This window comes from Eptatretus burgeri, chromosome 13 (genome assembly GCF_056783735.1).
Source record: "Eptatretus burgeri isolate ZD-2024b chromosome 13, Ebu_testis_v1, whole genome shotgun sequence".
Lineage (NCBI taxonomy): Eukaryota > Metazoa > Chordata > Myxini > Myxiniformes > Myxinidae > Eptatretus > Eptatretus burgeri.
The window spans coordinates 78,299,673-78,317,088 of record NC_140973.1 but is presented as its reverse complement, the minus strand read 5'-3'; the positions used below and the strand labels follow the sequence as shown (position 1 = coordinate 78,317,088).

The 17,416-nt window shown below is 44.9% G+C and overlaps 1 protein-coding gene across 4 annotated transcripts in view; it reads right to left on the bottom strand.

Annotated features, from left to right (window-relative positions):
• Positions 1–17,416, bottom strand: part of COL7A1 (collagen type VII alpha 1 chain) — a 287,085-nt gene that overhangs the window by 72,590 nt on the left and 197,079 nt on the right. For all 4 annotated transcript variants that reach the window (XM_085853235.1, XM_085853234.1, XM_085853238.1 and 1 more), the window contains 10 exons: positions 15,021–15,092; positions 14,882–14,926; positions 14,227–14,262; positions 13,945–13,980; positions 13,739–13,834; positions 8,188–8,253; positions 764–799; positions 526–561; positions 300–347; positions 101–136 (listed from right to left, as the gene is read on the bottom strand). In XM_085853235.1, the coding sequence (XP_085709361.1) occupies positions 101–136; positions 300–347; positions 526–561; positions 764–799; positions 8,188–8,253; positions 13,739–13,834; positions 13,945–13,980; positions 14,227–14,262; positions 14,882–14,926; positions 15,021–15,092 (507 nt within the window). The remainder of the gene's footprint in view (positions 1–100; positions 137–299; positions 348–525; positions 562–763; positions 800–8,187; positions 8,254–13,738; positions 13,835–13,944; positions 13,981–14,226; positions 14,263–14,881; positions 14,927–15,020; positions 15,093–17,416) is intronic.

The window sequence follows — 17,416 nt, the reverse complement described above, 5'->3', positions numbered from 1 at the left end:
TTTATAGTAATTCTCGCCACATTATAGTTATTGTGTTTGGGAATAAGATGGCAAAAACAGAATGTTAAAAATCGACACAATATTGAACAAAATGCCGTACCGTAATGCCGTATGTCAGAAACGCAACATCGATGTCCTGGAATGGAACAGTAATCATGATATTAAGAAAACGATGCAATCAAATGCCATCGAGGATTTGGGTTCCATTACAAATCGAGTAAAACTCATATCGGTGAAATCTCAATGATCGTGCCACACGATGCGATAGATAATGACGCGCGATGTTGCAGTGAACTAACCAGATCAGGAGCCGGCGTACCAGGTTTCCCGTTGTTTCCATTGAAACCCTGATGCAGAAGCACAAAGGGGGGAAAACACCAAAAAGCACCTTTAAAAGCTCCCGACGAGCCGGCATCACATCTCGTCCTTTTATAGCAGCACAGAACCCACACCGGCAAAGTTTGCCGATCATTGTTTAACATTTCTTTGTTAAAGACTCGTGTACAAAAATAAATGCAAGCGTACCTTTTCACCCTTTCCACCTTGGTCTCCTTTATCACCCTATATTTATAAACAACAAACAAACAGAATTAAAGTTCCTACACTCTAATCCTTCAAGGTTGTGCTTAAAAATGTATTTCGTAAACAACCAAAAGAGGTCATGTATTAAAAATCATCGTCACAATGGAGTTCAAGTTGTATTATATATTGTGTGGACAATTGTAGTGCCAATAACAAGAGCTTACACCATCAATGATCTCACCTGCGGACCCATTGGTCCGGGAACTCCCGGAACACCCTGAGGGACATCAGAACAGCAATGGGAGAAAGTCATCAGCACAACTTAACCAACCAACAACAAGTAATCTGATATTACCACCACTACAATTCCTACGCAACACTAACAAACTGACATCACTGCCGGTATGACCATCACAATCATCAGCATGCACAAACAACCTGTCAGCAGGTCTCGCAAAAACACCACCATTTATTTATTTATCTTGCAGTACAGTTTGTTAAATGATGTGGATTACTTAGTCTGTCTCACCAAAGGGAAAAACAATTATATTCTGCAAAGTTTCTGAATTTTCACCCAGTCAGCAAAATCAAGGTCAAAATCATGAAGGATATTGTTAATACGAGTTTTTAAATCCTTTCCAATCACAATATAGGTTTAAACTGTGAAGGTTTTCTCGATGTATCATTTCATCATCAAAAATTCCACCAATAACATTTTGTTTGAAATTTAATTTGCAAGTTTTGGATGAAACTGTTCAATTTAAAAAAAAAAGTAACAATGGGTAATGTTGAACAAGCTTGTTTTGCCCTGTTTGGCCCAGTTCCATCTGAACACTTAGCTCATGATGCTGCTGAGAGCCAAGGTTTAAAATCCCTCACCCCGCATCGATTCATCCATTTTGACTAATGTCCTTCGAATAGTCGCTGCGACCATGCCCTTTGGACCTCATAAATAGTCGGCTTCAAGATATTGATTGGTGAACAAATTTAGTGACTCGTGATGCAATTCTGTTCAGATTTCAAGTCAAGTGGATGAAAATTGATTGCTTTGTGACCTTGACCTTTTGACCTCAAAAATAATAGGCTTCAGTGACCCAACATGCAAACCCTGTTCAAATTTCAAATCAATCGGTGGCGGGTCCAATTGAAAACACGATTTTATGCAACCTTGACCTTTGGTCTTTTGACCTTTTGATGTCAAAACAATATGCTTCCAACTTTTGATTGGTGAACAAATTCAGTGACCCCACATGCAAATTCTGTTCAAATTTCAAGTCAATCAGATGAAAATTAATGATTTTGTGACCTTGGCATTTTGAGAAAGTCAAGGTCACATAATGCAAAGAAAACTGAAAACCCACTCCATGGAAGTACCTCCTGTGCTGCTGCCCTTTGCAGGGCAGCTCACCAGATGACGGGATTGGGGCAAAGCCTTCAGGACCCCCATTCCTTGATTATATGAGGAAAAGCAAGGGGTAAACTTCCTGGGTCAGATTGCAGTGGTGTGTGTCAGAGTGGTGCTGAGGTGTCATCCAACAGATGGTGGTCTCCTTGGGTTAACCTGCGGCGGTCCCTTCGGGTGGGTTCCTGGAATATCCTATCCCAAAGAGAGGATGACCACCTGTCTCTGTTATAATCTGAATTCAAGCATTTAAACATTGGTATCGCAGCATTCTCTGGGTTTCGGAGACTGGATAATGGCGAGATCATGGCGGGTGGTTACACCTACTATTGGTCTGGTCGCTCTGATGGTTACCATACCCAAGGAGTTGCTGTAGCTGTGTCCATTAAGCTGACTCCAATGATAATCGAGGTAACACCGGTCAACGAGCGTATTATGAGACTAAGGGTTCATTACTCCTAGGGTGACATTTCCATGGTCTCTGTCTATGCTCCGACTAAGGCGAGGGATCTCACCGTGAAGGACGCATTCTATGCCACGCTCGACCCGCGGTTGATCAGTGCCCCAGGCGAGATACACTTCTAGTCTTGGGGGATTTCAATGCATCGACTGGAACTGATAGGGATGGTTATGAGATGTGTGTTGGTCACCATGGGACTGGAACTGTGAACCAGAATAGCACTAAGTTCCTTGACTTTTCAAGAAATCATCGACTTAGGGTGGCTGGTTCATGGTTTCAGCACCCACAGGCTCATCGCTGGACTTGGTATTCGAATGCTGGCGGTGTGGCAAAGGAGATTGATCATGTGCTCATTGATGGTCACTGGAGGATGATCCAGGGCTGCAGGTCTACCTGAGTGCTCAGTTCCTCAATACTGACCATGGGCTTGTTGTAGCAACTCTGAAGTTTCAGCTTAAATCTGGGAGAATGGGACCATCCCAGCCTAGGGTGGATGTTGGCAAGCTCCAGGATGAGAGGGTAGCTGAGGAGTTTGCGAAGAGGCTTAGTGGGGGTTTGGGGAATCCTGAAGAGTTGTGGAGTACCTTCAAGACCACCGTCCTTGATGTTGCCGGTGAACTCACCGTCGGGTGAAGAACAATTTTATCTTTCAAGGGACACTGGATACCATTTATCAGCCACAGGACCAGGCTTAATGGCAGAGCGAGTTGAGGCCTAAAACTGTATGTGCACCGAGAGAGTACAATGAGGCCTATATGCGAGGAATCTGTGAGGGGGTGGAGCATCACCAGTGGTCAAGTAATTATTGTTCCGCTTACAGGGGAATTTGCACATTGTGTTCCTCCAAGCCCATCCCTCGGTGTACTGCTGTTACAGTGGAGGGTGGTGGGCTCTTGACAGAAGAGTCCGAAGTGAAGGCCCACTGGGCTGGTTACTTTGAGTGGCTGCACCAGGCTGATCGATCAGCTGTCGAGTTGGATGTCAGGGGTGTTACTCTCCCTATTGCTAACTCTCCAATCAAATGTGATCCACCTTTGTTTGTGGAAATACAGGCTGTAGTGAACTGGTTGAAATGGGGTAAAGCTCCAGGGATATGTGGCATCCATGCTGAACTTCTCTAAGCTGGTGGAAATGCTGCACTCGTGTCGTTGCATGCAGTTCTTCGCTCTGCCTGGAACACAGGCATCATCCCAACTGACTGCAAGAGGGCCCTTGTTGTCCCTCTTTGGAAAGCGAAGGGTGATCGCTAAGACTGCAACAACTACCGAGGGGTGATGCTGCTCTCAGTGCCGGGAAAGGTCTTTGCTCGGATAATTCTTGATTGGGTTCGCCATAATCTGCTTGAGCACCAGCGTCCAGAGTAATCAAGCTTTACACCAAAGAGGTCAACGATTGACCGTATCCTTGCTCTTTGGGTCCTCACTGAACGCAGACGAGAGTTTTGGCAGGGGCTGCTTGCAGCCTTTGTTGATTTCTGTAAAGCGTTCAATTCGGTGAAACGGGATGCCCTCTGGAGGATTCTTGGTCTTCGTGGGGTGCCTCCAAAACTGTTCGATCTGATGTCTGAACTATACTCTGGCACTGAGAGTGCTGTGAAGTGTGGTGGTACCATCTCTGACTAATTTCCAGTTGTTACTGGAGTTTAGCAGGGGTGTGTACTAGACCCCACACTTTTCAGCACTTGTATGGACTGGATTCTGGGGAGGATGTCGGAGAAATCAAGCTGCGTTGCATCATTTGGGAATGTCAAGATCTCTGACCTTGATTTCACAGATGATGCAGTCATCATTGTAGAGACTCTTGATATCCTTTTGGGGGCCCTCGAGGTGCTGCATGAGGAGTCGGATCCACTGAAATTACGGGTTTCTTGGGTCAAAACTAAGATCCAGGGTTTCAATGACATCTTGGATGCTGCTATCCTGTCTGTGCCCATTTGTGGTGAGGATGTTGAGGTCACAGAGAGAGTCACTTACCTTGGCAGTGATAGTCATGTCTCTGCTGACTATGAGCCAAAGGTCAACAGACGTCTGGGTCGGGCCTGGGGAGTCATGGATTCACTGGATCATGGGGTGTGGCGCTGCCGGTACCTGTGCGGGAGGACGAAAGTCCAAGTCTCCAGGTCCTTGGTGCTTCCAGTCTTGCTCTATGGATAAGAGACTTGGACTCTGACCAGGGATCTGAGATGGAGACTTTATTCCTTTAGTACCAGGTCTCTTCGGAGAATCCTTGGCTATTGCTGGTCGGACTTGTGTCCAATGAGAGGTTGCTGAGATAGACTCAAATGAGATTTCTTTCCTGAATTGTCTATGAGCATCAGGTGCGGCTGTATGGACATGTGGCTTGTTTTCCTGATGCTGATCCTGCTCACCAGATTCTCTCAGCGAGGGAGCCTCATGAATGGAGGAGGCCAATGGGCCGACCACGTACCTCGTGGTTGCAGCAGGTTGATCAGCATCTCAATGATTGGGGCTGGGCCAGGCATCTGCCTGGGGGATGGCCAGACAGAGGCCCCTGGAGTACCGGTGAGAAGTGGCGTGCTGCTTCGGCACATGCTCCCATACCTGACCTGACATTTTGACCTTTTGCCCTTGAGAACAATAGGCTTCTAGCTTTTGACAAGCTATACCTGGTGGCATTGGCGTTGATCCCAGGGGAGGGGGGGGGGGATGGGGAGGACATGTCCCTTCCACTTTTTTTTTACCAGGGGGGACAGAGTATACTCTGTCCCCCCCCCCCCACATTTTGAGTCCCATGCCCATTTGAAAAATGCAAAAAAAATCAAGCAATAGCTGTTGTTACGCAGCGATAAGCCTTCGTTGCTATTCATGTCATTATACCATGCAGCTCCACACTGTAGATATACCTCATGTGCTGTACATGTACTGTACGGTGCATAAAGGGGGCGACGGTAGTGTCCATGATGTACACTACCGTCGCCCCCTATATGCACCGTCTCTTCTACACACGGCGTTGGCTGGCCGCTCACACCCACTGACGGCAGCTCTGTCGCTCACACTCATACAGTGTACACGGCTATAAACAAAACAAGGAATTTCCAGTCGGTACCTATGTTGAGCATATGCGTTCGGCTCAGCGATGTGTCACAACCTGCGTTGCTACAGAACGGGGCACAGGTCATTGGACGCCTAACATGGAGAAGCAAAATAACAAGATCCTGGACTTTTTCAGTCCTTCAAAAGAGGTGAAGGCGAAAGACCCTCTTGACGAGGTTTGGACGGATCCCCCCTTGCCTCCTGCCATTGAGGCGTCTGATTCAGCAGTTGGTGCAGCTGTTTCCATGAGTGATGATGACGAGTGTCCTGAACTCCTCAAGCCACATCAACCAGATTCAGATTCGATCCCAACTCAGACTCTGGCTAACCGAACGCTGAAATTTCAAACGAAATGGTTCAAAGACTTCCCATGGCTTCATTTCGACGAGTGACTCAGTAAGATTTTGTGCTATCCATGCGTGAGTGCAAGTAGGAAGAAGCTGTTCGGCGCTTGCTCAGGTAGCTTCGAAGACACGTTCATCAGGAGTGGTTTCTGCAACTGGAAGAAGGCCTTAGAGAAATCCCGCGTTCACCAGAAAAGCAAGACGCACGCTATCGCCGTGGAGAAAATCAACGCCCTCAAGCAGACCGACGTGCGCACAGAGAGAAACTCAGATCAAAGACAATCAAATCCTCACCCGGAAAGCTCTTGTCAAGATTATCACTTCCTTGAGATACCTGGCAGAAGAAGGTTGTGTGATTAGAGGTAAAGATTCCTCGGAGGGAAACTACAAGAAGTTACTGAGCCTACGGTCTGAAGATGACGCAAACCTGACCAACTGGTAGAAACGAACAACAAATTGCACAAGCGTTGAAATTCAAAACGAGATATTGTCAATAATGAGTCATGCGGTGTTGAGAGAAATATGCCAAGACATCGATGAGCAGTCGGTCCAGTTCGCGGTGATAGCGGATGGAACGCAAGATATCCGTGGCATAGAGCAAGAGGCGATATGCATCAGATACGTGGGATCGGACCTCGACGTTAAAGAGGATCTCATTGGCTTGTACAAAATAAACGCTACCACAGGAGTTGCTATTGCTACGATGTTAAAAGACGCACTACTGAACTCTACATCTGTGTATTACAAATCTCTGTGGACAAAAGTACGATGGAGCCAGCAATATGTCAGGATCATACCTCGGATGCCAAGCTGAAGTGAAGAAGGTTCAGCCACTTGCGAAATATGTCCACTGCGGCACGCACATCACTCACCTGATCACTTCAAAGGCGATGGCGAGTGCGAACTTCATTCGAGATGCTCTAAACCTTGGCAAACTGTACTCGCAGTCTGGAAAGTTCAAACACCTGCACCTCAATTTGCACTCTGATGACCCCATCTCCGCCTCACCGACCGGACTGAAACCAATTTGCTCTACGTGGTGGCTCACTCACGCGAATGATGTTCGCGCAGTCATCCAGAATTTCGGGTCCATTTTGGATGCACTCGAGAAAGCCTCCGCGGAGTTCGGCTCGAACACTGGCTGTCGCGCAAGCAGCATTCGAGGAAACCTTGCGACTGGGAAGGTTTTGCTCGGTCTGCATGCATCGCTACCGCTCTTCCAGTGCATGGAATGGTTCAACAGAGCCTGCAAGCGCCAGTGCAGACTGTAGCAGGCATGCTACAGTTGGGCGAGAGTGTGAAAGAGCAGATACAGCACCTTCACAGCAATGAGGCCTTCCATGCCACATTCGTCCATGTGGAGAAACAGATGGAAGAACACGGCATTGACCCTTTCGCTCCTCCTCGGAAGAGGAGAGCTCCTCGTAGAATGGATACTGAGGCGCCACCCCACGAGTTTTCGATGGCTGAAGACACGTATAGAGCAGAATACTTCGCGGCGCTCGATTCAGGTACGTCGAACATGACTACGTACTTCACCTCTACAGACTTGCAATGGTACGGCGGCCTCACAAAGATGTTGCTCTCTGGAGAGAATGACCCTGACACCGTTACCATCTATCCAGAATTGTCAGAGAGTCTGAAATAAGAATTGCTCTTCAAGAAGCAGTACACTGGATCCTGTATTCAGGATTACCAAGCCATCTTCCAAAAGATGGTACCGGAGGTGCGCCAATTGTTCCCTCAGGTTCAGCGGTTGCTTCGATTGCTCATGATCTCCCAAGCAAGCTCCTGCTCGGCTGAGCGCTCCTTCAGCGCACTCAGGCGTCTGAAAATGTGGCTGAGAAGTACGATGAGTCAACAAAGACTGAACCATCTCATCGTTTGCCACGTCCACAGTGATCGGTTGGCAGCACTGGATCCACTGGAACATCGTTTCCAATGTCCCGAACGTCAAACTCTATTTGGATAAATATAGTACAGTATATGTACCTGTACGTGTACCTGTATTAATACACTGTATTAATATACCGTATCTGGAACTGAAAAAAACGTTGCAGTCCATTGTTCATGTCGCCTAATCGATTCGTGGGGAGCAGTTGTCGTGGTGATCTATTGCCTGGGCCCACCTTGGGAGAAGGGTCCAGTTACCTGTTTTCCCGCCCCCCCCCCCACATTTTGACTTCTATTGACGCCCTTGCCTGGTGGTTAAGTTTCATGAAGATTGGTGTAGAATTGCGACCTGTAGCCGATTGGCATACATACAAACAGACAGGATAACAGTTTCGACCAACCAATATACTTGCGAATCCTCAATTTCACAAGTAACAAACAACCAAATCAATATAAATGATTAAAAGAAAAAAGTGCCTAACATTGTAACAATGTGAAGCATTGTGTACTGACCGGGTAACCGGGTGAACCAGGAGGGCCAGTGATGTGAATTTCATCGGTTCCCTTCAGAATCAACACCTGCCGCCACCAACACGCCAAAGAAATAAAATAAAAAATAAAAAAATAAAAAAATAAAAATTTGTTTCATGAACATCTCAAAACGATCACCCTTGCGCATCATAACCATAACAAAACCCATACAATTAAAAACACAAACTCCATAACCTGTTCACTCATTTGTATAAAATATTCCTATCCTCGTTCATTCAGTCTTCACACGTATTGATCAGTTTATAGAGACACGTTTACTCAACAAACCATATTTGTTACTCTGAGAATGCAATGACCAATCGTGATTGTGTTTGCGAATCATCAGTTTGCATTCACATTACAAAAGAGATGTGAGGTTAAGAGGAAACTGCAATGCAAAAACAGTGGAACCTCTTATCTGGAATGGTCAGGGCCAAAGGTGTTCCAGATAAACGATATTTCCAGTTAATGGATGTCATTGTTGATCAACAACGATTTTTGTTAATCATGATTATTAATCATGATTAAACAAATTTTTTTTTTAATGGATGTTGTGTTTTAATGGATGTTTTCTTGATGAACCACGAACTGCCGTGAACCTATCCCACGTTTTCCCATTGAAACAATGCCCCAAAATTCAGGGATTCGACATTCGCGGAATTTTACAGGAATGTATCCCCCCCACAAGCAGCAGGGTCCGACAGTATTTTGAACATGAATCAGAACGTGAATAGGAAGACAAGTTTGCCGTTTTACCGTATATTGGCTCTGAATTCAACCCAATCACACATGCGCGCAGAGAGGAGTGAGATAATTATCGAAAATCATTTGAAACGGGAAACATACCGTTTTTTAAGGATGTCATAAAGGACACAAACAACAACAACACGAATAACTAATGTAACATGTTATCTCGAGTTGTGACAACTTCTTATGTACCGATATAGTTATCGTGGGGTTATTTAGTTATCGTACCAATTTAGTTATCATAAAATTCAACTTTACACATATCGTTGTAAATCAGCAGGTGGTAACTGGAACGTACAACGTGTGCACTGTACTCTACCCATCTCCACACCAACACTTCTTAGATGCAATCTTCGAAGTAATCATAATAAATTCCGTTGTTTATTGTAAATAATGTCCTTAATGATTTTTAACCATTGCTCCCAAGAGCTAAATTGTTACTCGTGGTGAATCAAGTGCAAAAAAAGTTGAGGAAAGTGACGTCTTTCACTCAAAAAGTGGAAGTTTGGGATAAATTTGGTCGAGGCGAGAGTGTATTTATTTTATTTATTTGCCGTTTTTAGAGCTGCAGAACGATTTATCAAAAAAGACACATCGCCAGATTACAAAGGGAAACGATTTAAGAGGTTATGGTAATAGGGGAGGAATGGTGGGGTCTTTGGGGGCTGGCAGGATGGTCTAGCGGTGCGCACACTCACCTCTAAGTCGCCTAGCTTGGGTTTAAATCTTAACCCAGCGAGAAACCGTCATATCCCGGTGTTTCATCAATGTGTGTACCGTCACTCGGAGGACGTTAAACTGGGCGTTCCATCTGCTGGCATTAGTTGGTGGACATTAAAGATCCCAAGGTGTACAGTAGTTTGCGAAGAGTGGACGAGTTATCACCGGCACCTTGAAAAAATTCAAAATTCCTGTCCAAACTACTGCTGGGAAGGCAATGGCAAACCACCCAGTATAAGGAGAGAGAGAGTGAGAGTGAGAGTGAGAGTGAGAGTGAGAGTGAGAGTGAGAGTGAGAGTGAGAGTGAGAGTGAGAGTGAGAGTGAGAGTGAGAGTGAGAGTGAGAGAGTGAGAGAGTGAGAGAGTGAGAGAGTGAGAGAGTGAGAGAGTGAGAGAGTGAGAGAGTGAGAGAGTGAGAGAGTGAGAGTGAGAGTGAGAGTGAGAGTGAGAGTGAGAGTGTGAGAGTGAGAGAGAGAGAGAGAGAGAGAGAGAGAGAGAGAGAGAGAGAGAGAGAGAGAGAGAGAGAGAGAGAGAGAGAGAGAGAGAGAGAGAGAGAGAGAGAGAGAGAGAGAGAGAGAGAGAGAGAGAGAGAGAGAGAGAGAGAGAGAGAGAGAGAGAGAGAGAGAGAGAGAGAGAGAGAGAGAGAGAGAGAGAGAGAGAGAGAGAGAGAGAGAGAGAGAGAGAGAGAGAGATGGGGGCTTTATATAAAATACAGAAGGGAAGGCTCATGTTTTCATGTTTTTGAATGTTTAATCTGCTTCACGGCAGCATGATACTTCATCGTAAAGCTGATTTATATTTATTTTACATGATTATTTTAGGCTGCCGCCCACCTTCCTCAATATTTTCTTGAAGCCCAGGAAACGAACCCCCTTGTTCCCACAGGAAATTCATTTTAACTCTCGTGATTTTGAATGTTGTGGCATTTTTCAAGAACGTAACCCCACAACACTTAAGGGTTTACTGTACTTGGTCCTGATAAATAAGGTGGTGCGTAAGACTGCATCAATGGCGCTAAACTTTCGGAATTTTTTCATACGACCTTAATAAAATCATCATTTTATTTCAATTGGATTATATACTTCAACACTGCGGGGGGTATGGTGTTTCATGAATTCTCCAGTTCCACATGTATTTGGACTCGTCCTGTGCAGCCGATACGAACGCTGAATAGAGTACTCTGGGCAAGTGCCATGTTGGACGTGAAAAAATAGATGAGGAAAAGCAGTCTGGATCCGGACCTCCAAAATTTAATTTGCTTGTTCTTGTCAACTATCCAACTCATCCACAAAGTTTTGCCCGAATCTGTCCACAACTTTTTGAGAGATCATGCAATACACGGCGTTCCAAAAAGACCCGGCCAACTTTGGTTATTAAAAAATTTAGAACCACAAATGATACAAAAATACTCTTTGGTATATGTGATACATAAACTCAAAAAGTTTTGTGCACACCATCAATACATTTCAATGTGAGCTCTGTTTGTCACGCACAGGACATCAAGGTGGTACACGAGTTCTTGCCATGCTTGGCCCAGCATTTTTGCGTCCACCAGTGTGCATACAGCTGTGATCCAAAAACGAAGATCCTACTGGTTTGCCACCTTGATGCTGTAGACAACATATTTGACAAACCCCCACAGAAAGAAAACCAAGGGGGGGTTATGTCTTGTGATCATAGGGGCCAGGCGGTTGGTCCATCTCGGCCAATCCAGCCACCTGGAAAATTTTCATTCAGGATGGTTCGAACAACTACGGCCCAATGAGGGAGGGGGGGGCACCGTCCTGTTGAAAAATAATTCAGGTTGCAGGTCTTCAATCTGTGGGAAGGTGAATTCTTCCAACATGTTCATGTAAATTGTTGAGGTCACTGTGTCATCCACAAAGAAAAACGGACCCACCAAGCGGTCGTGGAGAAGGCTACACCACACCTTGACCTTTGTACTATCGCATACGTGTTCAATGACCACATGGGAGTTTTCAGAGCCCCAGATCCTCACATTGTATCGGTTTACCTTTCCCGATACATGAAAGCAAGCTTCGATTGTGAACATTGAACATGACCTTTTTCAGGTAATTTTCGTCACCCTCTATGCGACTGAGCATTTCCAAAGCAAGCGCCTTACATTTGGGTCCATCATCTGGTTTGAATTCCTGCAGAATCCGCACCTTATTGGCATAAAGCTTCAGTCTTTTATGGAAAAATCCTGTGTCCAGTGGTGGTTGGTGGTCCCAGTTCTCTGGATACACGACAAATTGATTTTCTGGGACTTTGTTTAAATGATTCACACACTTTGTTTAACGTCTGCTGTACTCGTACTTGGTCGACCGCGACTTTCTTGTCTCTGACAAATTCCTGTCTCCTTAAACCTCTTGTCACCATTTGACGCATTGAGTTTTCTCCTGTGGAGTCACCATTTTGTTTTACATTAAACCATCAGACCTGAAAGCAAAGAAAACTTTCTGAGTTTCTTTATCATAGAAACCAAAGGGTATCATTGCATCATTTGTGATACCAAATATATCAACAACCAAAGTTGTCCAGGTTATTTTGGAACACCCTGTATAATCCTCCTTTTTGTCCTCTCTCAATTGTGAAGAATCACTGAAGGAATTAAAAAAATTCTCTTATCCGGATCAGGATTCAGATCTTCACAAAAATCGAATCGAGTTGTCATACACCCAACCCTTCCACCGAGTTTCATCCGAATCTGTCCACAACTTTTTGAGATAACCTGTTCACAGACAGACAAACAGACAGACGGGATGAAAACATAACCTCCACCCACCTTCGGTGGCGGAGATAATGAAAGGCGGTGTCGGAGAAAGATGACTAGGAAAAGGAAAGTTATGGATTATTATTGACTACATTTTGATGTCGATTGCAAGTAACTTCTGGACAATATTAATTAATTAATTAATTAATTCGTTGGGAAAAAAATTTTCATTGTAAAAAAAAAGAAAAGAAGAAGATACATTATTTTAATTGATACCGGGCGTAGTGTCGTGCGCCTGTAATCTGGCTACTCGGAGGCTTGGGTTGGAGGATCGCTTGAGGACGGGGGCTCTGCGCTGGGCCGCGCTATGAGAGGGTGTAGGGAAGCCCGGAATCATGGCAAAACCCAATCCTTATCCCTGTGTCGTAAGAGGCGACCAGGGTTGCGTCAGGAAGGGCATTCGGCGTAAAACCTATGCCAAATAATTATGCGGATCATAACGGATGATCCACTGTGGCGACCCCTAATGGGAGCAGCCGAAAGACGAGCAACAACATTATTTTAATTGAAATGTTGCCCGTCTAACATTAAAACTTGGCAGGTTAAAAGACTGGTGATCTGCACCTAAATACATCCGCGTCCACCCCTCATTCTCTATGTATTTGGACTCGCCCTGTGCAGTCACTGACGACGATGTGCATGTGTGAGAACGGATGTGAAAACCCGAACTGGATCGGACTGGAAACTGGAATTCTTTCCAGGGTTTTCACTGAACTCTATTTCTGTCTCTGCTTAGTTTATTGATCTGGATTTTCACGAAAGCACTTTCTGTGTCTGTTACCTCAAGTTACTATTTTAAAGAGTTGAATTTTGAATGAACTTGAGGTATTCGGCAAACATGTTAGGCATTTAGGAGGGCAGCTCTTGATGCTGTACCATGTTGGCCGCAAAACTCGGCTGGGCGCAGTTCAGATCGGCTTTGTTCATGATAAAGCCTTTCAACAAACCGCTCCAAAAACCCAATGAAACGTCCAATTTTCTGCAGCTTTTTGCATACGAGTCAAGAGGGGCATAAGTGACTGCTTAGAACGCTATCATCCGCCTCCCAAAGTGTAAAATTTGTGCAAGGTTACCGCGGGAAAAATCCACAATTTTTTAGCCATGTACTTTTTTTTTTCCGGATAATGGGTTTTCCGTTATTTGGATGTCTAGAAAAAGAAGAGATTCTACTGTAATCAAAGTCTGAAATCTGAGACCAAAACTACTGTCCTCATGGAAGGACAATAATCATTGCACCTTGTTTAGGTATTAAAATGGAGGTCAGTCTCCGTGGAAGATAAATGTGCCACACCTGTCCAGGAGGACCCGTTTCACCAGGTAGGCCCGGAAGTCCAACTGGGCCCGGGGGTCCTACATCTCCTTGGTCACCCTTGGCTCCGTCTCGACCCTGTGCCACAGATCATTGACAACAATCACATAAAATAAGACAATAAAGCCGAAGAGGCATTAATTTTTCCATGTGCATATTTCATCAAAGATACCACAAAAGTAACTCACATCTACACCAGGAGGACTGCGTTCTCCTTTATCGCCCTGTGAATAAAGCTTCCGTTAGCCTCACACCATAACCTTCAAAAGACCCACGCTGATCTGATCAGAAAACATGACAGAAGCAAGCAATCTGACTTTTGCGCACAAGGATGTGCACACTGAGGTTGTGATGAAAATATATAATGAAGGTGAATGAACCACAACAATATGGTCCCTGCGGGAGCTTTTTACTCAAAATGGTAAAAACCTTGATCAAGACGCATCAAAACTGAACCTTAACATTCTTACCTTTGCTCCAGGATATCCCGGTTTACCGTCTTCACCCTGAAATACATCATTAACAACTTAAAGCACACACACACACACACACACACACACACACACACACACACACACGATAATCATTCAAATCACAAAGTTTGAAAACATCAACAGGATTGCTTGGCACGAAAAAGCTCGCGTCTGAGGTTTCCGCCTCTGGGTCCAATTCCTGTAAGAATCAGATCAGACATGTGATGCAACAGGCAATGCATCACGGAGAAAACAATCTTTCAAAGTGAATGCCAAGTTCTGTGTGCTGTGTATACTAAAACACCTCAAGGTCTTTCGTCCATATAATCACACAAAGTAAAGCCATCTTTACTCATAAAAGACATGCAATCATTTCGAGGGATTTCTAGGAATGAGTCAAGTTCGAGCAAATTGGAGTTCACGTTCATGGAGCAAGGCATTCAGTCTTTGAGGAAAGAGTGTGTCTTGGATTTGTGGTAGAAGTAACAAACAGCAATGTGAGATTGGTAACAAATGAATCACATGGCTTCTCTCTCTCGACTTTAAAAAAAAAAAAACTTGTAATGGATAACAAAATACGACATGTACGAACATAATTAAGCTCAATCAATCACCATGAAAGACACCTGAAAAAAAAGTGTAATTTACTCACATTCTTGCCTGGTACGCCAGGTTTTCCGTCAAAGCCAGGTTTGCCCTGAAAAACAAGATCAGTAATGTATCATACGTGACCATTGAGAAATATAAACACCATCAGTGGAGAATAATGAGCCAAACCATGACAACATTACCCGAAGTCCAGGAGATCCAGGAGGACTTTTTGGTCCAGCTGATCCCTGGTCACCCCTCTCTCCAGGCTGGCCCTGAAACAACATGACGTTCAGTTAAAAATTGCAGACCCATGAAGAGCAGCACAGTCCATAGGATACAGATTGCATAGTGTGTGTGTGTGTGTGTGTGTGTGTGTGTGTGTGTGTGTGTGTGTGTGTGTGTGTGTGTGTGTGTGTGTGTGTGTGTGTGTGTGTGTGTGTGTGTGTGTGTGTGTGTGTGTGTGTGTGTGTTGTTATGTTGGGATTACGGTGCAGTAATTGGTCTTTTTTGATTCAGAGAATGCTTCCCGGTTAGCTCTGAGAAACTCCTTACTGTGAGGTTCTAACAGATGATCAAAATGAGTCCCCACTTACACGATGCAACCTTCAGTACATGGTCATCTCAGTCATCTGAGCTGCAACGCATACTGAGGCAACCATTGATACACCCTTACAGAGGGGTGCCGAGAGGGTTGGGGGGGGGGCAGGGCAGCTGGGGGTAACTACCCCGGGGCTCAGACCTAATAGGGGCCCGTAATTATTCTTTCAATTTTCTGTTTCATCTAATGATTGGTTGCGACGATAAAACATCGGGGGCATATTTATTTAGTCTCCCTCCAAGCCACTTCGGGCGATTCCCAGGTATGCCACTGCCATGGGGAGTAAGACCCTTCCTCATAAAATAAACTACTGCGGGAACAATTTACAAGATGATCATCTCAGAAATGGCATAATGACGTCAATGAACACAGGAGTGTTGGCTACACCCCATCTGGATGAAATGAGTTAACAAATCTGCATGCAGGAATAAGTGAATAACACCCCGATTTCCCTTAAACAAGGTTTGTGCTTCTGACGATGAAAAAACGGAAACCTACACATAGGTTTTTATTATTATTGTTATTATTATTTTAAATCTTTGAAGATTCATCTTTGAAGTCTGTAGGAAGGGGGCTTCATTCCCAGCTTCTTCATATCCCACTTATTATTACCCCAGGGCCCATTGTGGATCTCGGCGGCCCTACCCACACAACACGATCTTCGAACACGCTTTAGGAATCAGAGGGAGGGAAAGTAAGCGAGGCACCAGCTTCTCATTTTTGTGGGTCCAACCCATGGATGTAACACACAGGAGACATGGATGGAGAGAGTGGGATTGGTTCCAGACACTTGCTTGGTGGTGCGCACGCATAATGTGGAATCGTGCTGCATCAGATGTTGGTGGTAGTTCCTCGAGATGTCCCACGCAGAATAACTTGACTCGTGCCTCATCGCAACTGCCTACATCCGGTACTCCATACGCTTTGCAGATGAAAACCTCGGATGATTTGATGACGTCATTGGTAATTTCACTTTTGCCTAAATTGTCCAACCGGTCATGGTGTTTCTTGAACACTGGGCCAAGCAGTCGACTTGCTGTCACCAAATAATAATTGATACACAATGTCACACCAATTACGGAATGAAAGCCAAGTATCGCGTCAACTTGAGGGGCTGTCAAGTGCTTTCGAACATTGTGCACTGGAATAAACTTGTGGTGGGTGGGGGGTGGGGTCTTGACGGTGCCAGATTTCATCCACAAATATGAACATGACATTTTGTTATAATAGGCCAGCAATAACTCCAGTACATCAGTGTTGCGCACTGACACAACTGTCGAGTCCACAGTGGCATGAAGGCAGTGGAGTACAAGACAGGTATCAGCCTCATGATCCGCTTCAAGTGCTGTTCAATCCAGCTCTGGGTATGAAGTCTTCACCGTTGTCGGTTCTACAAATCCTCCCCAGACAACAGTTTTGTTTGTAGGGCTGTATCCAATAAGATGATCAGATAGAAACAAGGCAAGATCTTCTTTGTTTTCTTCCAGTGCCATAAAGTTTGATCAATTTGTTGGTAGTGATACTGTGTGACTTTCGACACGACATCTCACGGCTTGTAAGCTGTATTTGTGTTTCACTCCTGTGCCTGCTTTGGCGGTGTCTTTACAATATCTGTCAAATGCTACGTCAATTCTGTGGCTTCTCCCATTTTGGCAAATGTTTCTGCATAATCACAAATGTCGTTTTGTCTGTTGGCTTTCCCAGAGCCATCACCGATGCTTTGCCATCAATGACTAAGTCGGTTCTCCCACTTAAAGCCACAGTTGTTGGAGTAGTGACATCACTGGTTAGCACTTTGGCTAGCAGTGATGCATTGGCAGTATGGAGGCTTCCATCGGTTTTTGCAAGCGAGAGTGGCACTGGTATCAGCCCGTGCTGTAAGATTTTGCCTTGGTGGACTGTGTGCCTTGCTCTATAAGCATTTACTAATCTTTGTAAGATATTTCTGTCCACTTTAATAGAGTTCTGCTTGCCAAATATTTGGTCTACTACGATATA